Source organism: Gobius niger, assembly GCF_951799975.1.
Source record: "Gobius niger genome assembly, chromosome: 10".
Taxonomy (NCBI): Eukaryota; Metazoa; Chordata; class Actinopteri; order Gobiiformes; family Gobiidae; genus Gobius; species Gobius niger.
In genome coordinates, this window is record NC_136861.1 from 25,933,382 (window position 1) to 25,954,537 (window position 21,156).

The 21,156-nt window shown below is 50.8% G+C and overlaps 1 protein-coding gene across 1 annotated transcript; it reads left to right on the forward strand.

The window, feature by feature from the left end:
• Positions 1 to 19,528: 19,528 nt before the first annotated feature.
• Positions 19,529 to 20,901, forward strand: LOC306969493 (uncharacterized protein). The gene is made up of 2 exons (XM_079565122.1): positions 19,529 to 20,138; positions 20,515 to 20,901. The coding sequence occupies exons 1-2, from the start codon at positions 19,922 to 19,924 to the stop codon at positions 20,805 to 20,807; spliced, it is 510 nt and encodes a 169-aa protein (XP_079421248.1). The 5' UTR covers positions 19,529 to 19,921; the 3' UTR covers positions 20,808 to 20,901.
• Positions 20,902 to 21,156: the final 255 nt, after the last annotated feature.

Consider the following 21,156-nt stretch of genomic DNA (forward strand, 5'->3'; position numbering starts at 1 on the left):
TTCCCCAGACTTAAATCCAATAGAGCACATCTGGGACATCATGTCTCGGTCCATCCATCAACGTCACGTCGCACCACAGACTGTCCAGGAGCTGACTGATGCTCTAATCCAGGTCTGGGAGGAGATCCCTCAGGAGGACATCCGTGGTCTCATCAGGAGCATGCCCAGGCGTTGTAGGGAGTGCATTCAGGCACGTGGAGGCCACACACACTACTGAGGATGATACAGACTCGTTTGGAGGAATTTCTGCAGAATTTGGATCAACCAGTGACCTGATTTGTCACTTTGATTTTGGCTATAATTTTGGATCCAGACCTCCAGGGGCTGAGAATTTGATTTCCATTTATCATTTTTATGTTATCTTGTTCTCAACACATTGCCCTACACTATGAATAAAGATTTTCATCCGAAAAATCGAATTGATTGACATCTAGGATGTGTTTTTTGAGTGTGCCCTAAGTTTTTGTGAGCAGTGTATATGAATTTGGCCAAAAACGGACTTTGGTAATTATGCAGGGAGACTGATGAATGTCCTGGTACAAACGGAGCTGGGAAACAGTCACGCAAGAATGCGGCAATAAATGGAATTTACCAAGGTGAGATATATGTTCAAAACTGTGATCTTGAAGACAAAAGTGTACTCTGAATGTATTAAAGGCCAATGAGGTATTACAGAAAGTTTAGGATTTTAGTGTTGGGCTGTTATTGAATAAAATACATCATTAAATGTGTCTTAGGGCTGAAAATGACTGTGAACAAAAGTTCATGTATTATTTTTGTATTATTGTTTCTGCCAGGTTGTTGGAGAACCCCAAAGAGAGGCTGTGAATGTGGACAAGGCTCAGCTCTTCTCTCAGCTATAATGAACCAAACGCTGAGGACGAATGGGCAGTTTATTGTTATTGTTACAGTTAAGTGCCTGAGCAAATGACAAGAAAGGGACAGGTGAATTTTGTCGTCTTCTACTGCTGCAGTGATTCAAACTGTTGCTATCGTCACAGCTGGACCACTCCAGAGTCGGACGCTCAAGAGTCTGTAGCGTCTTTAATGACCTGTAATCAATTTAAAAATGAGATGGAGTTTTGTGCCTATAGCCGTTATTGAGCTGAACTCACCCAAAAACATTTAAAAAGGGGCAATATGTGCTTTGGGGGGGATTGTTGTTCATGGAGTCTCTTCTTGTGAGAAAGTTTGTGGAAATGTGTGTGTACTTACATCACAAATGTTTTTTCCATGAAAAAAAAAAAAGAACCATGAATTCCAAATAAAGCAATTTAACGAAAGAAACGAAAAAACGAAAGAAATTGACCCTGAGCACGAAAAATTGCTTACTTCCTGGTGTGAGACTGGATGGGGAGTTGCTCTTTTCCGGCAGCTTTATTTTACAGCCAATTGCTAATGCGAAGATGTACTTCAAAACACAAAAAGGGAAAGATCGCTGTACAAAGAGCAAAAGGTGGGAAGAAAACAATATTGCCACGCCCCGCTGTGTACTGCTGGGGGGAGATTCAACAAAATGCTAAGTTTCCACTGCTTTCCCAAAGATCCTGAATTGCGCTTAATGGCTGATAAAAATAAGAAGGGACGGTTTCACACTTAGGACCAGCCATAAATAAAACTCTTTCCTGGTTAAATAAAGGTAAATAAATCACTTGATGTTATAAAATACTACATGCTGTTTTGGAAGTGATTTAAGATAAGATAAGATGGTACTTTATTGATCTCACAGATGGAGAAATTGCATTCGATGAGAGAGCATCCGGCAGCAGCACCCATTCAGTGCGCACCAGTCTTTTTTTTTTCTCTTTGGTGAAAGATCGTTGTGTCGCGGCCGCCATCTTCACTGTTTTGGTCACAGGAGGAGCACTGGTTGATGGGAAATCCGTAGACGATGACCACGGCGGTGGAGCTCTTGCGCTTGGCCACGATGTTCTTGGCCACACAGGTGTAGTTGGCCGTGTGGGACAGACGCGCCTGCTTGATGATCAGGTTGTGTCCACGGTGATGTAGAAGTTCTACTTCAATTGTGTGCTTGCCCTTAGGCTGCGCTATTGCATATCTCTCGGAAGCGCCAGCTTCCCGCCCTGAGAGGATCAAAGAACTGACCGCTCCAATCATACTTGGGGTCCACTCACCCCTGACCCCTATAAAAGGGGGACTCTCCCTTCAATCGTCTCCTTTTTCTCTCAGCTTTGCTCTGAATTGGATTCTCGACTTCTAGAATTGACGAAGACTTCAAGAATTGACGAAGATGACTCACCGCATACCTTCGCTTGAACCCCCGTCGCCCTCCGGCGTCAAGCAGCGGGTTTGCGGGTCCTGCACGGCGCTGCTCCTCGCGGGGGATCAGCACGGTAGCTGCTTCCTCTGCCTGGGCCGGCGCCACTCTGCAGATGACGGTTCCTGTGCCGCTTGCCTCGCGCTCCCTCGGGAGGAGCGCGAGCGTCGCCGCGCCTTTTTGGCCCCTGCCTCTCAAAAGTTATCCGATCAGGAATCGGATACTTCGAGCGGGGATTCCCCGGCTCCAGCCTCCCCGGCGCGGGAGCGGAGCCCGCCGCCGGTCTCCCCGGCGCGGGAGCGGAGCCCGCCGCCTCCGCCTGTCCCGAGAAGGGACTGGGCTGCGGACGATGAAGATGATGAGCAGCGCTTCTTTGATGAAGACGCACTCTCTCTTTTCTCCGAGGAGATGCAGCCGCGGGAGCGTTACCCCATGGATCGTCTCCCGGGCCTCATCACTTCAGCTGCGGCTCGAATGGAGCTGACGATGCCTCCGCAGCCCCCAGCTCCAGCGGCGGATCGGTTCCGCGTCCTGTTTGGCAACACCCGCGACAGGCAGCGACCGGTGGTCATTGCCCCTCGCGTGGATTCCCTCCTCCACTACGCTACGCGTGACTGGGGCAGTCCGTACTCTGCCCGCACTCCGGCACTAGCGTACGGTGTGTACGCCACTGTGGAAGGATGGGGCCAATTGAAGAGCGTCCCCGCCATCGAGGACGGGATTAGAATGTCCCTTCTCCCGTCCTCTTCTCTCTGGCCCGGCGGTAGAGTGGACCTTCCCTCAGAGCGGGATAGGTTCACAGCTTCCATCCTTAACCGCTGTTACGCTAACGCTGCACAGGTCGTGGCGTTAGCTAACAATATGGCCTTGCTCACCGCCTCTCTGGACAAGCTCATCCGCGGTCGTGACCAGCTGTCCCGCGAAGAGTTCGAGGAGACGGAGACCACCATGGCGGCCTTCGCCCGCATGTCACAGGCTCTTGCCCTCGACGGTGGACGGACCATGTGCGCAGCGCAGGTCGGTTGCCGCCATCTTTGGCTGGGCTTGTCCACGCTGAAGGAGGCAGACAAACGCAGTCTCCTGAGCTTGCCGCTCGACCAGTCCTCCCTCTTCGGTCCTGGCATCCAGGCTATGGTGGACCGACTGGAGACCGCCGCTAAAGCCTCCGCTCAACTGGCCCATCATTTCCGTCCCCAGCGTGACCATGGCTCTGTTTCACGCCGGCGCTCCGAACGAGGAGGAAGAAGCGGCAGGTCTCCCCCTCGTCGAGGCCCCGCGTCCTCCTCACGTGCAGCTCCTCGACGCCCCCAGGTTCCGGATCGTCGGCGCAGCGATGATCCCAGCCCGAGGCGTGACCGCCGTCCAGCTCCGGGCTTCAGGGGAGGAAGAGGGGGATTTAAAGACGTGAATATAGGCCGCTCGGCCCGTTACAGCAGGGCTCAGGGGGCCCCGCTGAACGCTCCTTGCCGCTCAGCTCCGCTGCCTGTCAAGGACGCGTGTGTAACGCGCTCTGACTCTTGCACTCGGGCTGCGGATGGAGCTAGCCCTCGTGTCACCGCGGCTTTCGCTACCGCGAGCGCACTGTCTCACATGAGTGAATGTGGGCATACTGTTGCTCTGACAGCGAGACCCAGCTGTGATGCGCTGTTCCTCGACAGTGATTGGTCGACTGTACATAAGACAGCGAACGTGGAAGAAAGAGGGGGCTCGAGCACAATAAGGCCTGTGATTGGCTCTCATACTTCTGCTCAGTGCTCGTCTCCGCGCTCCCGCTCTCTGCCGCTGAGGAGCGGGAGAGGAAAAAGGCGGTATGACATGTCAGGCACGTTAGCTCCCCATGATGTTGCAGCTCGTCAGCATGCTTCTCTAAAAGCCTCGGGGCAGCGGTGTAAGTCTATGTGTAGACCCTCTTCCCTTACACTCCCCACGCGCTCTCAAATCCCCGCTAAGAAGCGTAGATCTGAGCGCGCTCTTTTCTCGGCCGATGAGTCTGTTCTCTCCCGGGAGCGTCAGCCCTTTCGGGCAGGGCCCCCCACGCTGCGGCTCACCGCCGAGAGCGGAGCCTGTGGGCGGGCCCGTTTACCCACTCTCACTCAGTGTCGTGGTACGGCCCCTGACAGAGTTTTACCAGGTCTGGAAAGACACAGGGCTCCTCAGAGCGCCCTGGCTGGACAGAACGCTCAGAAGGGGATACGCTCTACAATTCTCTCGGAGACCTCCAGGCTTTCGCGGTATCCTCAAGACAAGGTTACGCAGCGCAGCCGAGACAGCGGCGCTCACAAGAGAAGTGGTTTCTCTGCTACGGCGCGGCGCCATAGCAGAGGTGGAGCCGCTCAGAGCGAGGATGGGGTTTTATTCCCCGTATTTCCTCGTTCCCAAAAAGAGCGGCGGTGTGCGGCCCATTCTGGACCTACGGGTTCTCAATCACTACATTGTGAAGAGGCCTTTCCGCATGCTCACGGTGCAGCAGCTGCTGCAATGCGTCAGGCCCGGAGATTGGATGACTTCAGTGGACCTAATGGACGCATACTTCCACATCCCCATTGTCCCAGCGCACAGGAAGTTTCTCCGGTGCGCAGTCGGGGACAAATGCTACGAGTATTGCCGCCTCCCATTTGGCTACTCCATCGCCCCACGCACCTTCTCGAAGTGTGTGGAGGTAGCGCTGGAGCCGCTTCGCCGTCAGGGTCTCAGAATCCTGACTTACATCGACGATTGGCTTATTTTGGCCTCCTCCCCACAGGAGGCCGAAGCCCACACGGCCGCTGTGCTGAGGCACATTTCTCGGCTGGGGCTGGTTGTCAATCGGGAGAAAAGTCGACTGGCTCCGACCCAGGAATTGGTCTATCTGGGTTTGCGCTTGGATTCCAAGGGCATGAGGGCCTCCCTCTCCCTGGAAAGGCAGTCGGTGATTCTGGATCTGGGTCTACGGGTGTTGGATGGTCCGCGGATTGTACCACGGCAAATCCGCTCCCTGCTCGGCATGATGGCATCAGCCCACCCGGTGGTTCAACTGGGTCTGCTGCATATGAGAGGCCTTCAATGCTGGTTTTCACGCCTCGAGTCCCGCCGTGTGAGGGACTTGACGCGGGTGCGGTTGTCCCCCGCCGCAAGGTCCGACGTAGAATTCTGGTTGGACCCCGAGCGCCTCCATCGGGGGGTCCAAATGGGCTACGTGCTCCATTACACGGAGGTGTTCACAGACGCCTCCCTGACCGGCTGGGGCGGAGTACTGGGCCATCTCACGGCGAGCGGTGTTTGGCCCCCGTCTCCGAGACACATCAACCTCCTAGAGATGGAGGCAGTGCAGAAAGTCCTCCTACACTTTGCCACTCATCTGCAGGGTCGCCACGTGTTAGTTCGGTCGGACAACACCACAGTGGTGGCCTACCTGAACAGGTAGGGGGGGACCAGGTCCCCCGCTCTCCACAGGCTGGCAGCGGAGGTGCTCAACTGGGCGAGCATCCGCCTGGCCTCTCGGAAAGCGCGCCACATTCCCGGATCTCGCAATGTCGGCGCGGACAGGATGTCCAGAGGGGGCGCCCTACGGGACGAATGGGGCCTGGCACCGGAGGTCGCGGCGGAGGTGTGGCTCCGGTTCGGCAGACCAGTGGCCGACCTTTTCGCCAATGCAGAGAACGCACAGTGCCCACTCTGGTTCTCGCTCAGGTCAACAGACGGGCCTCCTCTCGGCGTGGATGCCATGGCCCATCGACCACGGCCGTCCGGCCTGCTTTACGCGTTTCCGCCCCTGCGCCTCATTGCACCTCTTCTTCACAGAGTGAGGACAGAGGGCACATTCATCCTGCTAATAGCCCCAGACAGTCCGAGTGCCAGGTGGTACCCCGACGTGGTATCAATGGCACAAGGGGATCCGTGGCCCCTCCCAGACAGACCGGACGCTCTGACTCAGGCAGGGGGGGCCCTCCTGTCCCGTCCGGTACTGGGGCGCAGACTGATGGTCTGGAGGCTGAACGGGGGAAGTTGCTAAACCTTGGCCTCCCCTCTTCAGTTGTTGCCACAATTCAGGGTGCTCGGGCCCCGTCTACGACCAGGGCTTACAGGGTCCGTTGGCGTCTTTTCTCTGATTGGTGCTCAGAGAGGGACCTGGACCCTACATCCTGTTCTATACAGGATGTACTGAGTTTTCTCCAGGGTCTGCTGGAGAGAGGCAGGGCCGCCTCAACCCTAGGGGTTTTTGCGGCGGCCATTGTTACCGGGCATGTGGGGTTCGGAGTCCACACTGCTCGCAGTCACCCCTTGGTGAAGCGGTTTCTTCAGGGCGTTCGTAGGCTTAGACCGCCCGTGCGCCGGTCGGTTCCGACCTGGGACCTTCAGACAGTACTGGAGGGCCTCTCGGGGCCCCCGTTTGAACCCATTCGCCAGGCAGGGATGGACTGTCTGTCCTACAAGACTGCGATCCTCTTAGCGCTAACGTCGACTAAGAGGATGGGTGATCTCTGTGCACTCTCTGTGCACTCTTCCTGCATGTCACTCCCTGAGGGTGATGGGTTGATGGAACTCTGGCCCAACCCGGCTTTTCAACCGAAGGTCATTACGTCCGCCTTCAGGTCCAGGGTGATCAGAATTAGGCCCTTCTTCCCCCTCCGCACGCGTCGGCGGAGGGTGTGCGGCGAAACCGCCTTTGCCCGATCAGAGCGGTACGCCACTATCTTGAGCGGACTGCCAGCTTCAGACGCTCAGATCAATTGTTCGTGGGCTTTGGGGTCAGGAACAAGGGTGCTCCGCTGTCCTCCCAAAGATTGGCCCACTGGATATGCCTTGCCATCCGCGCTGCATATAAGGCACAAGGACTCCCTCCGCCAGCAGTGGTCAGAGCACACTCCACACGTGGGGTTGCAGCTTCTACGGCACTGCTCCATGGCGCTTCGATTGAGGAGGTCTGCATGGCAGCCTCTTGGTCGTCCTCTTCAACGTTTGTGCAGTCATATCTGCAGGACGTTGCTACTGGTTCAGTTGCCCACGCAGTTTTGGGTGATGGACGGTCATGAATTCCCCCCCTCAACCCTATGGTGGTTTGGGAGGGAATGACCTGGATTGGTTTGGCCTTCTTGGTGCTCTTGCGCTCTTGGGAGAGACGCTTCTGAGCTCCTGTTTTTCCTGCATGGTCGGTTCGGTGCCTCAGGCGCTCTTGGGAGAGGCGGCCTGGCCGAACTGGACCATATCTTTTCCTCGGGTGCCAGCGCTCTTGGGAGAGGCGGCTTCGGACACCCTTGTTATCAGGGGTGAGTCTGCACTAGCGCTCTTGGGAGAGGCGGCTCGTGCAGGCGTCCCCCGATTGTCTTTTTCCGGGGTGAGGCGCTCTGGCGTTGTTAACGGCTATCGGCTGCCCCTCACCCTGCCCGTGAGCCCCTGCTATCTAGAGAGCGTTGAGCCGCTCCCTGGGATGCATAGAGTTGCCACGGGCCTGCTCCAATCATGCGAGACCATGCCTGCTGGGAGTACATTGGTCGGCCACGGCTGCGCGTTGCTTTATGCAATAGCGCAGCCTAAGGGCAAGCACACAATTGAAGTAGAAATCTAAGTTACCTATGTAACTATAGTTCTACGAAATGTGTGCGCCGCCCTTAGCTACGGGCCCAGCAGGCACGACCTCTCTTCGATGGCTGAGTTCAAAGGAGACGATTGAAGGGAGAGTCCCCCTTTTATAGGGGTCAGGGGTGAGTGGACCCCAAGTATGATTGGAGCGGTCAGTTCTTTGATCCTCTCAGGGCGGGAAGCTGGCGCTTCCGAGAGATATGCAATAGCGCAGCCTAAGGGCGGCGCACACATTTCGTAGAACTATAGTTACATAGGTAACTTAGATTTCCTGTCCTCGGCCGGGTCGATGATCTCGTTGTCCTTCAGCCACTCCACCCGCATGACCTTGGAGGATGGAGAAACTGTGGCTGCCCTCGGTCTCCTCTGATCATCTGAAACGGTGCACCGCCTCCTGGGCTTGTCCCCGTCTCAGAGCGTGGTGTCCTGCACTGGTCAGCTCCACCTCGTCCTTCCTCTTCCTCCTGCACAGCTCCCTCCACAGTCTATCACCATCTCCTCGTTGGTCCCTTTTGTTGTTTGCTGTTACTCTGCAAATAAAACTGCCTTACTTTAACAGCATTGTCTATAGTTCTGCTCTGTGTGCTTCTTATTGACTGCGATAGATTCTGTAAAGATGCCAAAAGTTTAACGCTGAGAGCAAAAACACACAGAATTCAAATGATCAACTATATTTGACATACTTTGAATTTTATAACCGCAAACTTAGCAAGGTGTCACTGTGCTGTTAAAAACAATACAAGAAAACAAATAATGCTCAAATTATTTAGGTTATGCCATCAATCAAATGTGTAGAAAATACCAGAGCCTGCTGGTGTGGTTAGATATACCAGTATGCAGGTTTATAATTCCCTTGAACTAATCAGAGACCGAGTGACACGAACTTGCATTAAAGGCAGAGGTGTGAGGGACAGCCGTGTGTCGGCTCACCTGTAGTCAGTAGGTGACGTGGTCACAGTTTAATAGCAGCACAACTGATCTATATTGTACAAATTACACACACTATCAAGACGACGAGCAGTCTAGACCCATGGTCCCAACCTGGGGGACGGCGCCTGGGATTGTAGGGGGGCCCAGAGCTTTGTCTGGTCAGAGGGTCAGGTCAGCTGTATTTACTTGCATTTGTACAAATATTTTCTTGGGCAGTTTATACTATGGGCTTAATTTGAATATCCTGTCTTATACTGATGTAAAACTATTACTACTATATGTGGCAGTATGAATGATGCGTGGTTGCCTGCGGGGTATAAATAGGGCAGCATTCCCCTTTGTTCGTCCCACCTGACCTCTCCCCTCCGTGACGTCACCCGCCGACCAGGAGCTAGCATGGCTGTGAGAGCTTCGTGTAACATGTATGAAGATTGTCGCTAAGAAAGAGGAAATGTCACTGTCTCAAGGCGTCAAGCCCAGTGTTCGGAGCATGCGGTGTAGCATGTGCTCTCGGTGAGTGGCAATGAGATCATTATTGTTCGGAACTAATAACTATCAGTTGTGCGCTGAGCTAACACTAGCATTGTTTGTAGCTTCTCGGCTGTGCGAGGTCGGCGTCGCGGCTGTAGCCCTCGCGTGTGTGCATGTCTGGATGTGTCACAGCCACCCGGTATGTGCACGTTAGTGTCCCTGTTATGTACGTAGATTTATACTGTTAGACTAATTATATTGTAGGTGTTGTCAGCCCATTTTCGACAAAGTATTTTAGCTCTTTCTTATTGTTGGTAAATGGTGCACTGTAAATAACAGTAGTTATTCATCTTTTCGCTAAGTTAAACACTGTCTTTTTATAATTGAAACCGGAAGCGCGTCCATCACGTGACCTGGTTATGCTAGTTTAAAAGAGCTAGGCCCACAGCCTCAGGGCAGAAGCTGTGGCGCAGTAGTCGGGCCGTGGCCTAAGCCTTGGTACATCTGGGACGTGTAAGTGTCGTTTTATCTGTGTATCCATTTTAACTTAATCCATAGTACGCTAAAAACTATTTTATTCTTTGTTCACAGGGGACCTATGTTTACCCTTTTCTTTTCTGTAATATTTGAGCTCGAAATAAACTTTGAAAAGCCAACTGATTCTCCCTGGTGATTTCGAGGGGGCAACAAAATCTTGGTGTTTCTGCCTGGTCGGATTAAGTTTGTGGATGACCTGGATCGCAACCGTGGATTGTGGCTACCGGAGCGCGTGTGTGGACTATATTCGTGAGTGGAATACGCTACGAGAGACGCCAACACGGAGCTATCACGGAGCTAATGCTAACGGGAGCGAGGTCAAGGAAGACGACACAACCCACCCTAAGTCACGATCAAAGCCAAGGTAAAAGACTTTCCAATCATGCCAGACTTTAACGAACAAGTGTCTGAATGGGAAAATATTCTGGAAGAAATCGAGGGAAAGCTAATTGCCTTACCTGCTTCGGAACTTCTTAAAATATGCACTACACTTGAAATCAATGTTGAAGATCAAGAAAAAAACTCACCTCGCAAATTGAGAAGGTTAATTCTGCAGCATTTGGAGTGTGAGGATGTCACGTCGCTTGAAGATGGGGGAATGTCATTGTTATTGAAAATAAATGACAGAATTGATGAACTGAGAAAAACGCTGTCTACGTTTGGTCCCACGTCGCCACGCCGCCCTCTGGCGGACACAGCTGGTACTGCGCCCAGCAACACGGAACCTGTGGTAAGACCACGCACGTCTGCCACCACGCTTACTGCCGTTAATAATTTGTCTGAAAGAACTCAAACTGTTGTTCACCCAATGTATAGAAAAGACTTGAAAATTAATGGACAAATTGGTGAACATAATCAAACGGATAAGCTGGGATATGCAAGTTTAGAAAGACAAATTACAAAAGCATTAAAGAAGGGATATGATGAATGCGAAATTATTGATGCAGTCCTTCAAGCTATGATTCCAGGAACAAAACTGCGAAGTTATCTGGAAAGTAGAGATGATTTGTCATTGAAAGCCCTGAAACAAATATTGCGGACTCATTTTGTTGAAAAAGATGCTAATGAGCTGTACCACTCCTTAACTCGTGCTGCACAAGATCACGGAGAGACTCCAGTCCAGTTTTTAGTTCGAGCTATGGACTTGAGGCAACAGATACTCTTTGCTTCAGAGAGAGCAGACACTGGCTTGAAGTACAGCCCAGAGCTCATCCAAAATCAGTTTTTGCAAACCATACTTACCGGACTTCAAGATAACACCATCCGTATTGACTTAAAGCCATATTTGCAAACACCGAGAGTAACTGATGAAGTTCTGCTGGAGAAAATGACCGCCGCCTACAACCTGGAGATGGAGAGGAAGGGCAAGCTGTCAAGCAAATCCAGAGCCAAGGTGTTAGCGGTGAGTAATGATCCACATTTAACTGATTCAGAGAGCAGCAGTTATGACAGTAACTCTACCAGTTATAAAAAGCAAAAGTTTGAAAAACGTGACACATTGATGGAGAAAGTAGACCAGGGGAACAAAGCAATCTGTGAAGCCATTCAGAATCTCACCACTCAGCTGTCAAGCCTACACCAGCCACCCGGACAACCACCACCATGGGGACAAGCCAGCCACAGCTACAACAGACCACCACCAAGGACACGCCCCAACCGGCAGTGTCACCAGTGCCAGCGGACCAATCCAGGGGGGAAATGCGACCACTGCTACAAGTGTGGGAGCATAGACCACTGGGCCGTTGGTTGCCGCAGAGCGCCTAGGAACACCACAGCCTCCACCAACAAGATCGAAACCAGCGTACATCTTGGTAAGAACACAGACATATTCTGCACCACAGCGCCCCTCACTGGCAAACAACATCAAACTGCTAAGCTGGTGGGGAGGAGGTGCCTTGTTCGAGCCACAATGAACAATGTTGACACCAAAGTGCTGTGGGACACTGGCTCACAAGTGTCCATTATTGGAGATGAGTGGAAGCAGAGACACTTACCCCATGTTACTGTGAGGCCTGTGGAAGAGTTACTGGAAGAAGGAGGGCTGGATCTGTCCGCAGCAAATGGGACAAAGATTCCATACCAGGGCTGGATTGAAGTGAAGTTTGCACTGTCACAAGATGCTGTTGCTGGGATGAGTGATGAACCAGTAGTTGTTCCCATCTTAGTTGCCTCTACAGATCTGGAACGTCCTATTATTGGATTTAATGTAATTGAGGAGCTGGCTTTGGCAAATGAGGGTCTTGGAAGCTGTTTTCCTTCTGGTCACATGGTAAGGAGATTTTGTTCAGCACTTGATGTTGGTCAGGAAACTGCGAGGGCTGTTCTAACTGTTTTACAGAAGCCGTCACCTGCAAACAACCCCCACATTGCTCGTCTGGGAAGAATGCCAGTTACTGTCCCAAAGAGGAACGCCATCCAAGTGCAATGCAACTATCTACAGCAAGGGTTGCTCTGTGGAACTCGCGTCGTCTTGGAGCCTAACCCGGAGACACCGTGGCCCACAGGACTCAAAGTAAGAGAGCAGCTCATTCAACATCAAGAGAATACAAGGATTAAGGTAACTGTTGAAAACACAACAGACTATGATATTAAACTTTGTGGCCGCACAACGCTTGGCTGGTTACACAGTGTTGATGCTGTTTATCCACTAGAGCCAAAGTCACCAGAGGGCAGTGCCACATCCTCACCGGAGCAGCCCAGTCAAGCACCACAGAGGGAGCCCTGGGTCCCGCCTGTAGATCTGAGTCACCTCTCGGCAGAGCAGCAGCACAGAGTTCGTCAGATGCTGGTGGAGGAGGGTGACGTGTTTGCCAGAGATGAGTGGGATGCAGGTTGTATCACTGGTTTGCAAATGGACATTAATTTGAAAGACTCTGTTCCTGTCCAGAGAACATACAATGCCATACCCCGACACCTGTATCAGGAAGTCAAGGCTCACATTCAGGATTTGTTGAGTAGAGGTTGGGTTCAAAAGTCCTATTCCTCTTACTCTTCACCGGTAGTCTGCGTCAGGAAAAAGGACGGCACTCTCCGGTTATGCATTGATTACAGGCTGCTGAATGAGAAGACCTGGCCAGACCGTCATCCCATCCCCAGGATCCAAGAAATCCTGGAAAACTTGGGTGGAAACTCCTGGTTCACCGTCCTGGACCAGGGCAAAGCATACCACCAAGGCGTCATGAGCGAGAAGAGCAGACCATACACAGCCTTTATTACACCATGGGGACTCTATGAGTGGACCAGGATCCCATTTGGCCTCTCAAATGCCCCGGCTGCTTTTCAACGCCACATGGAGGGATGCCTGGGAGATCTGAGGGATGAAGTCTGTGTGCCCTATCTGGATGATGTCCTTGTTTTCAGCCGCACATTTGACCAACATGTGGAAAACGTCAGACAAGTCCTGCGGCGACAGAGAGCCTGTGGGATGAAGCTGAGAGCCGAAAAATGTGAGTTGTTTAAGCCACAAGTAACGTATGTTGGTCGTGTGATCTCTGCAGAAGGATACAGGATGAACCCAAGAGAGGTGGAGGCAGTAAAGGCGCTCACGTACCAGACCCCAGCTACAGTGAGAGAGGTGAGGAAGCTCCTGGGATTCTTGAGCTACTACAGAGCTTACATCCAGGACTTCTCCAGGACTGCCAAGCCACTGTATGAGCTGCTGGCAAAGCCCAAAGGTGAGCCAAAACACTGCCACAAAAAGGGGACAAAACATTCAGGTGCTCAGCTCCCACCCTCCTCTCCGGTTCAGTGGACAGAAATACACAGAGCAGTTTTAGAGACGCTTGTGAACCAACTTACAAATCCACCTGTTATGGCATATCCAGACCTCGAGCAGCCTTTCATTCTCCATGTTGACGCCTCCGAGCAAGGGCTCGGTGCTGTGCTGTACCAGCGACAAGATGGCGCACTGAGAGTGATTGGCTACGGATCCAGAACCCTGACGCCTGCAGAGAAGAACTACAAGCTGCACTCAGGAAAACTGGAATTCCTCGCACTGAAATGGGCCATCACAGAGCGTTTCCGTGACTACCTGTTCCACGCGCCACACTTCACAGTCTACAGTGACAATAACCCACTCACTTACGTTACCAAGTCGGCAAAACTCAACGCCACTGGTCACCGCTGGGTTGCAGAGCTGGCAGACTATAGATTTACACTCAAGTACAGACCTGGAACAGCTAACACAGATGCTGACTTTCTCTCTCGCAGACCTAAGCCCATCAAAACCATCATGCAGGAGTGCACGGAAGAGTGTGAGCCGGAGGTCATGGACAGCATCTGTAAAGCAGTCAAAAGCAGCCAAACGGGTGAGATCAACTGGATTTCTGCTGTCACCTGTAATGTGGATGTCCTACCACCAGATGGCAGTGCTGTACCACCCCTTCAGCCCTTCTCCATCCAAGACATCCAGGCCCAGCAGAATGCAGATCCAGCCATCCAGAGGGTCTCCAACCTGAAAAGAGAAAACACTTACCTGAAGTACAGAGACAAAGCTGCAGAGAGTGAACAAGTCCGGGTTCTCCTGAGAGAATGGCCAAAGCTGCAGCTGGGTGAAGATGGACTCCTGTGGAGGAAGACCAACAACAGGCTGCAACTGGTGGTGCCAGAGCCCTTGAAGCCCCTGGTGTACAAGTACCTCCATGAGGAGATGGGACACTTGGGTGCTGACCGGATGGTGGCCCTGGCCCGAGAGCGCTTCTTTTGGCCAAAAATGAGGCAGGAGATGGAGCACTATGTCACACGTGTCTGCAGCTGCATCAAAAACAAAAGGCCCAACAGAGTCACAAGGACACCACTTCAAAGCATTGAAACTTCTGCACCATTCGAGATGGTCTCAATAGACTTTTTACATCTGGAGAAAAGCAACGGAGGGGAAGAGTATATCCTGGTTTTAGTGGACCATTTCACTAAATACGCTCAGGCCTACGCAACCAAAGACAAGGCTGGGAAAACTGCTGCCAGAAAGCTGTTTGACGAATTTATCCCACGCTTTGGGTTTCCATCCAGGATCCACCACGACCAAGGGAGAGAGTTTGAGAACCAGCTGTTTCGGAAGCTCCAGGAATATGGTGGTATTCAACACTCTCGCACTACACCTTACCACCCCCAAGCTAACCCTGCCGAACGTTTTAACAGGACTCTGTTGAGTATGCTGCGGACACTGGAGGAGACACAAAAGGCCAGATGGAAGGAGCACCTCAACAAAGTAGTTCATGCCTACAACTCCACCATCCACGAGGCGACAGGGTACTCCCCTTTCTTCTTGCTTTTTGGACGTGAGCCAACCCTCCCAGTTGACCTCTTGTTTCCCAAGAAGCTCGGTGACGCAGAGAAACAGACCCCTGCTGGCTATGCGGAGAAGTGGAGAGAGGCAATGCAGGAAGCCTATGCCATTGCCCTGACGAACATGAGGAAGTCTGCAAAAAAGGGCCAAGATTATTACAATCAGCGCGCCTGGAGCTCCACGCTGAACCCGGGTGACCATGTATTGGTGAGGAATCTCACGCCTCGAGGTGGTCCGGGGAAGCTCCGCAGTCACTGGGAGGACACTGTCCATGTGGTGAGGGAGAGCAAAGGCCCTGGAAGCCCTGTCTATGTGGTTGAGCCTCTGAATGCTGTAGGGAGAAGACGTGTGCTGCACAGAAACTTGCTCTTACCTTGTCCTTACCTGGTTGAACCAGCGCCTGTCGTCCCCAACCCTAAAAGGAGAACCAGAACGTCGCCAAGAAGAGGGACAAGTGTTAAGTGCAACATCCAGCCTGCAGGTACAGAGAGCTCTAGTGAGGAAGACTACCATCTCGTCCTGCCACCCCAACCCGCTCTTCAGCCGCTCAATCCAACTGCCAGAGAGTTCCAACCTAGAGTCCCCACTCCAAGACAGCCGGAACAGGGAGCTGCACCTGCTGAGGAGAGAGCTGAAGTGGTGATCCTGATCCCAGAGGTTGACCCTGAGCCGGAGCCAGAGCCAGTGCAGGAAGCGGATTCATCTGAGCGAGAGGCATCCTCCTCAGACTCCTCGGAGGGACCTGCAAGACCTGTCAGAACCAGACGGCCCAGGCGCTGGTACACCTACGACCAGCTTGGTGAGCCCACGGTCCGGGAAGTGCAGACCTGTCCTGTCGGTGTGTCCAAACCAGCGAGGGTCCGAGACGGCTTCTTCAGCACCTCGGCCAACCTATATCCTTTTTAATTCCCAGTCGTAATGCAGTAGTAACATGCACTTTATGTACCTGCTAATTGAGTTGCACTTTGCACTTGGCACTTTAAAGTATGTGGCTTGTGTGCAATAGAGATATGTGCAATAGTAGTAAATGTACATTAATTATTGTTTAAGTAGTACATGCTATTTGTTAAGTTGGTTTGCTATGCTGCTACAAAATCTTGGGTCGAAGGTATTTTCCTTGAGTCAATTCTGAAGATTCTGGGGCCCACCAATGCTTCAACGGACTATCTACCCAAATACGGAAATGGACCTTTAAACCTGCGCGTACCGCCGTGCCAAAGGACTCTTGGATAACGGACATTATTTTAGCCTGGACTCTTTTGTGAAGTATTGTTGTGGTTCAAGGTGTTTATTTGCTACAGTTTATGGTAAGACCCCCCCAGTAGGATTAAGGGAATGTTGGTTTAACATTATTTTTAGTGGGGGAGGGTGTTGTCAGCCCATTTTCGACAAAGTATTTTAGCTCTTTCTTATTGTTGGTAAATGGTGCACTGTAAATAACAGTAGTTATTCATCTTTTCGCTAAGTTAAACACTGTCTTTTTATAATTGAAACCGGAAGCGCGTCCATCACGTGACCTGGTTATGCTAGTTTAAAAGAGCTAGGCCCACAGCCTCAGGGCAGAAGCTGTGGCGCAGTAGTCGGGCCGTGGCCTAAGCCTTGGTACATCTGGGACGTGTAAGTGTCGTTTTATCTGTGTATCCATTTTAACTTAATCCATAGTACGCTAAAAACTATTTTATTCTTTGTTCACAGGGGACCTATGTTTACCCTTTTCTTTTCTGTAATATTTGAGCTCGAAATAAACTTTGAAAAGCCAACTGATTCTCCCTGGTGATTTCGAGGGGGCAACATAACCTCCTAGGCTGCTGGTCGGCGGGAGAGCCTCCCTTTCTGTCTCGTGTCTGTCACCTGGTCCTTCCTCCGCCACACGGCGTCTCGTGGTGGTCGAGACCCGTATCGGACTGGTAACATGGACATTGTGCATTGGACTGACTGACAGCTACATGAAATGATACCTGTCAGTAACTCAAGGAACTGTGAACCTGTCTATGAACGAACTATGTTTTAAAGGCAAAGCAACGAAACGTTAATAAATTAACCGACTGTATTATTGTCTCTGTCCCAAGTTAATACGAACCTGTGGTGCCTTAAGCGTGGGGATATTTTCATTTGCCCAGTATAACGCTGGGCTGGCGTTGTTGGTTTTAAATGGTAACATCATGGTAAGATAATGCACCCCCCCTGCGCCCCCGTCAGGTCACATTTGGCGTTTGTATGGCAGGATTAACTTTATCCGGACAGAGACTTGATCAGTTGGTATTTTTCTTTTTTTTTTGAGGTATTATAGCATGTAAAGAGAAAATGTATTGTACTTCGTTACTGTGCAGCTAAGGCTAAATTGTGTGAAGAAAATGGTTTTCTGACCTGTGATTTGGTTGTAGGCCTACGGTGTGCATTTTCTTTTCTTTGCAGTGCATGTTTTGCTGTGTTTTATTTTGCTTTTGTGGGCCCTGCACTTGAATTATGGAAGGTGCTGTTTTTATTTCTGTAACAATTAACCTTGTGGCACGTAATAATACCAAGACAACTGCATTGTATTGTATACCTCAAATTTGTACTGACTTTTTGGTTGCAACAAATGTCTGTTTGCAGAAAGGGAGGCTCTGTAGAACTTGGACGTCAGGGTGGGAATGTCGGGTGTGGCAGTTGGGCCGCTGTTGGGTTGGCAGCGTCCGTGCCTCCGGTTTCAAGCTTCAACGCAGCGTACTGTTGATGCCGCTACTAGTTCCAGGTTGGGAGTCCTGAGGTAGAGTAGTTGGTCGTACGTGGAACCGTGTGGCGTGTTATTGGCCTTAAGGGCATCTCGCGTATCCCAGGTGAACGGATGGGACCGCGAGGACACTGACAGTCTGAAGCGTGACTTGGTCAGCTACTCTTTGAAATGTTTTTAAACTGTGACGTGAGTGCCAAGTGGTTGCCTCAAAGTGGATGGCTCAAACCCATCCAGGTAGCGGTAGGTAGGGTGAGATGTAGGGACTGCTGTAGCAGCAGGGCCCGCTTGTTCCTCAACTACTGACAGCGTATCATACGCGGCCGTTATTACTGCACCGTGTAGTCCAAGCAGGAATCATAAGGGTGCGAATTTTGGTGTGGTTCATTTGCATGGCTCAGCTTATAGCCTTAAGGGCCCTTCGTCAGCATTGAATCTTGTGTTTAGATGAGGCAGCTGCATGCACGGATTTTATGTTTGTTCGTCAGGGCGTGGTCGAGGTTTGATCATCCTGTAAGAGGAGTGCCTCACTGTGTCGTTCCCACTCTGCACGTATGTAGTATGGATGGTTTAGGAAACTTTATCGTCGGGACGCCGATACCTTTGGGGGGGTGAAATGTGGCAGTATGAATGATGCGTGGTTGCCTGCGGGGTATAAATAGGGCAGCATTCCCCTTTGTTCGTCCCACCTGACCTCTCCCCTCCGTGACGTCACCCGCCGACCAGGAGCTAGCATGGCTGTGAGAGCTTCGTGTAACATGTATGAAGATTGTCGCTAAGAAAGAGGAAATGTCACTGTCTCAAGGCGTCAAGCCCAGTGTTCGGAGCATGCGGTGTAGCATGTGCTCTCGGTGAGTGGCAATGAGATCATTATTGTTCGGAACTAATAACTATCAGTTGTGCGCTGAGCTAACACTAGCATTGTTTGTAGCTTCTCGGCTGTGCGAGGTCGGCGTCGCGGCTGTAGCCCTCGCGTGTGTGCATGTCTGGATGTGTCACAGCCACCCGGTATGTGCACGTTAGTGTCCCTGTTATGTACGTAGATTTATACTGTTAGACTAATTATATTGTAACCTCCTAGGCTGCTGGTCGGCGGGAGAGCCTCCCTTTCTGTCTCGTGTCTGTCACCTGGTCCTTCCTCCGCCACACGGCGTCTCGTGGTGGTCGAGACCCGTATCGGACTGGTAACATGGACATTGTGCATTGGACTGACTGACAGCTACATGAAATGATACCTGTCAGTAACTCAAGGAACTGTGAACCTGTCTATGAACGAACTATGTTTTAAAGGCAAAGCAACGAAACGTTAATAAATTAACCGACTGTATTATTGTCTCTGTCCCAAGTTAATACGAACCTGTGGTGCCTTAAGCGTGGGGATATTTTCATTTGCCCAGTATAACGCTGGGCTGGCGTTGTTGGTTTTAAATGGTAACATCATGGTAAGATAATGCACCCCCCCTGCGCCCCCGTCAGGTCACATATAGAAATATTTAAGAAGAAAAAACTGTTCACAATCAATAATCAAATTACTATGGCGAAATGTTTTGTACACAATTGTAAATTTGGTGATACTAAGCCTAAGCTTTTATTGTATTCCTAAAAGAACTGAAGGACTTTTTACTGTTGATGTTTTGTGTTTTTATCTGTAGCGACTATAGCACTTTGAAATGTGTTTTCATGTGTAAAGTGCAATACAAATAATATGTATTATTGTTATTATGACTCTTTAAAACTGTGTAACTCCAAGAAGGTAGTATGGCTTTATGATGACATGATGGCTGTCTAGTTGAGCAACAGCCAGGCAGTCACATGGATGGGCCCATAATAATGGGCAGTCATAAATCGGAGGTGACGATCAAGTAGTCGTGTGGGAGGGGCCTAACGCGCGCTTCAGCACCTCGGACAGAGACTAGACTTCAATAGTTCACAACACGCGAAGAACCTCAAGAGCAGTCTGGAAAAGCTCCCAGAGATCGTTCTGACAGTTTGTTTTGTCGTTGTTCTTCATCACTTTTCGAGGACTTTTTCCTTGACAATACTTTCTGCAGTGGAGGAATTTAACAAATACTATTCTGTGCGCAATGCTAAATGGAGTCTGCCACTCATTTGAAGGATATCTACTGAATGAACCTTTAACAGAGCTATTATGAATGCGTATAATTTCACCGGTTTAAACTCGACCGGAGGAGCGCACTCGTACTTCCTTGAGGAGCCGCTGTACAAACAGTACAAGCCCGCATCGAAGGAGCTCATCGCGCTGCCCAAGGGTGTCCTATACCTGCTCATGGCGGCGCTCGTGGTGGTCGGAGTCGCCTATGCCATTGTTGGACATCTTATCAAGGATTTGGCCATCGACATAGCAGGTATAAGTTTGTTTTATTTGTTTCTTATATGCCATGTTTTATTGTAAAAAAAAAAAAAAAAAAAAAAATGCAGGCATGTCATGGGTTATATGCTCAGTTCAGTATTTTCTGAAGCACTGGAGTACGGTTGCCCAAATATACTTTTAATGTACATTTTCTACACATAAAAATGCATTAGAATTCCTAGAAAGTGTAATGTATAGCCTACTTGACCCAGCCAGATGAACCGAGGGAAGCTTCTCAGGGAATTCCTAGAACAATTGAAAACCTGCCAATCCAATCACGCAGGCTTCATTCAGGCCCAGTCTCTGTCTATTCCATTGTTTGTCCTGGCATGCACACTGACACTTTTACACTTCGCCCTCTCTGCTCTCAGAGTGCGTCTTGGGTCCTCACGGGGATGAGGAAAAGGAGAGCCCTCACCCGCACCCCTCCAGTCACCCGCCCGTCCACCCGTTTGCACACAATGCCTTCCATGTGTGGGACCCGGAGGAAGTGGTGGTGCCCCTGCCCCACAGGTCCGAGGAGAGCCCTCAGATCAGCCCGCTGCTGCTGGCTGCTATACCCTACATGCCACACTTCTTCCCTCACACACACAGCCCCACCAGCTCCATGGCACTGACTGGGAGCCCGAGTGAGGTCAGCAGCAGCATACCCAAGGAGGTATGACCTAGTGTGGAGGATTGCTTTGCCAAGAATTGGACTTGTTGATTCTCTAAAACATTTCATCTCACATCAACTTTGTGACTGTGCGACTTCCCTTCAGCCCTGTTCACCTTTCTAGAGACACTGAAGGTGAGAGAGGGTTACTGAAGGTCATTCAAATTGTATTTTTGTGCCTAAGGTTGAACTAAATATGGTCGCGTTCTTTCGAAACAACTTGTTTTATATGATTTTGTGTTTTTTTTATCAATAAATAAATGCTTTTAATGTAATCTATATTTGCTTTATTCTTTTTTTTCTGCTTGTAGTGATTTGCCAAAGACTTATCAGCTCTACGGTGATATGAAGTGTGTCT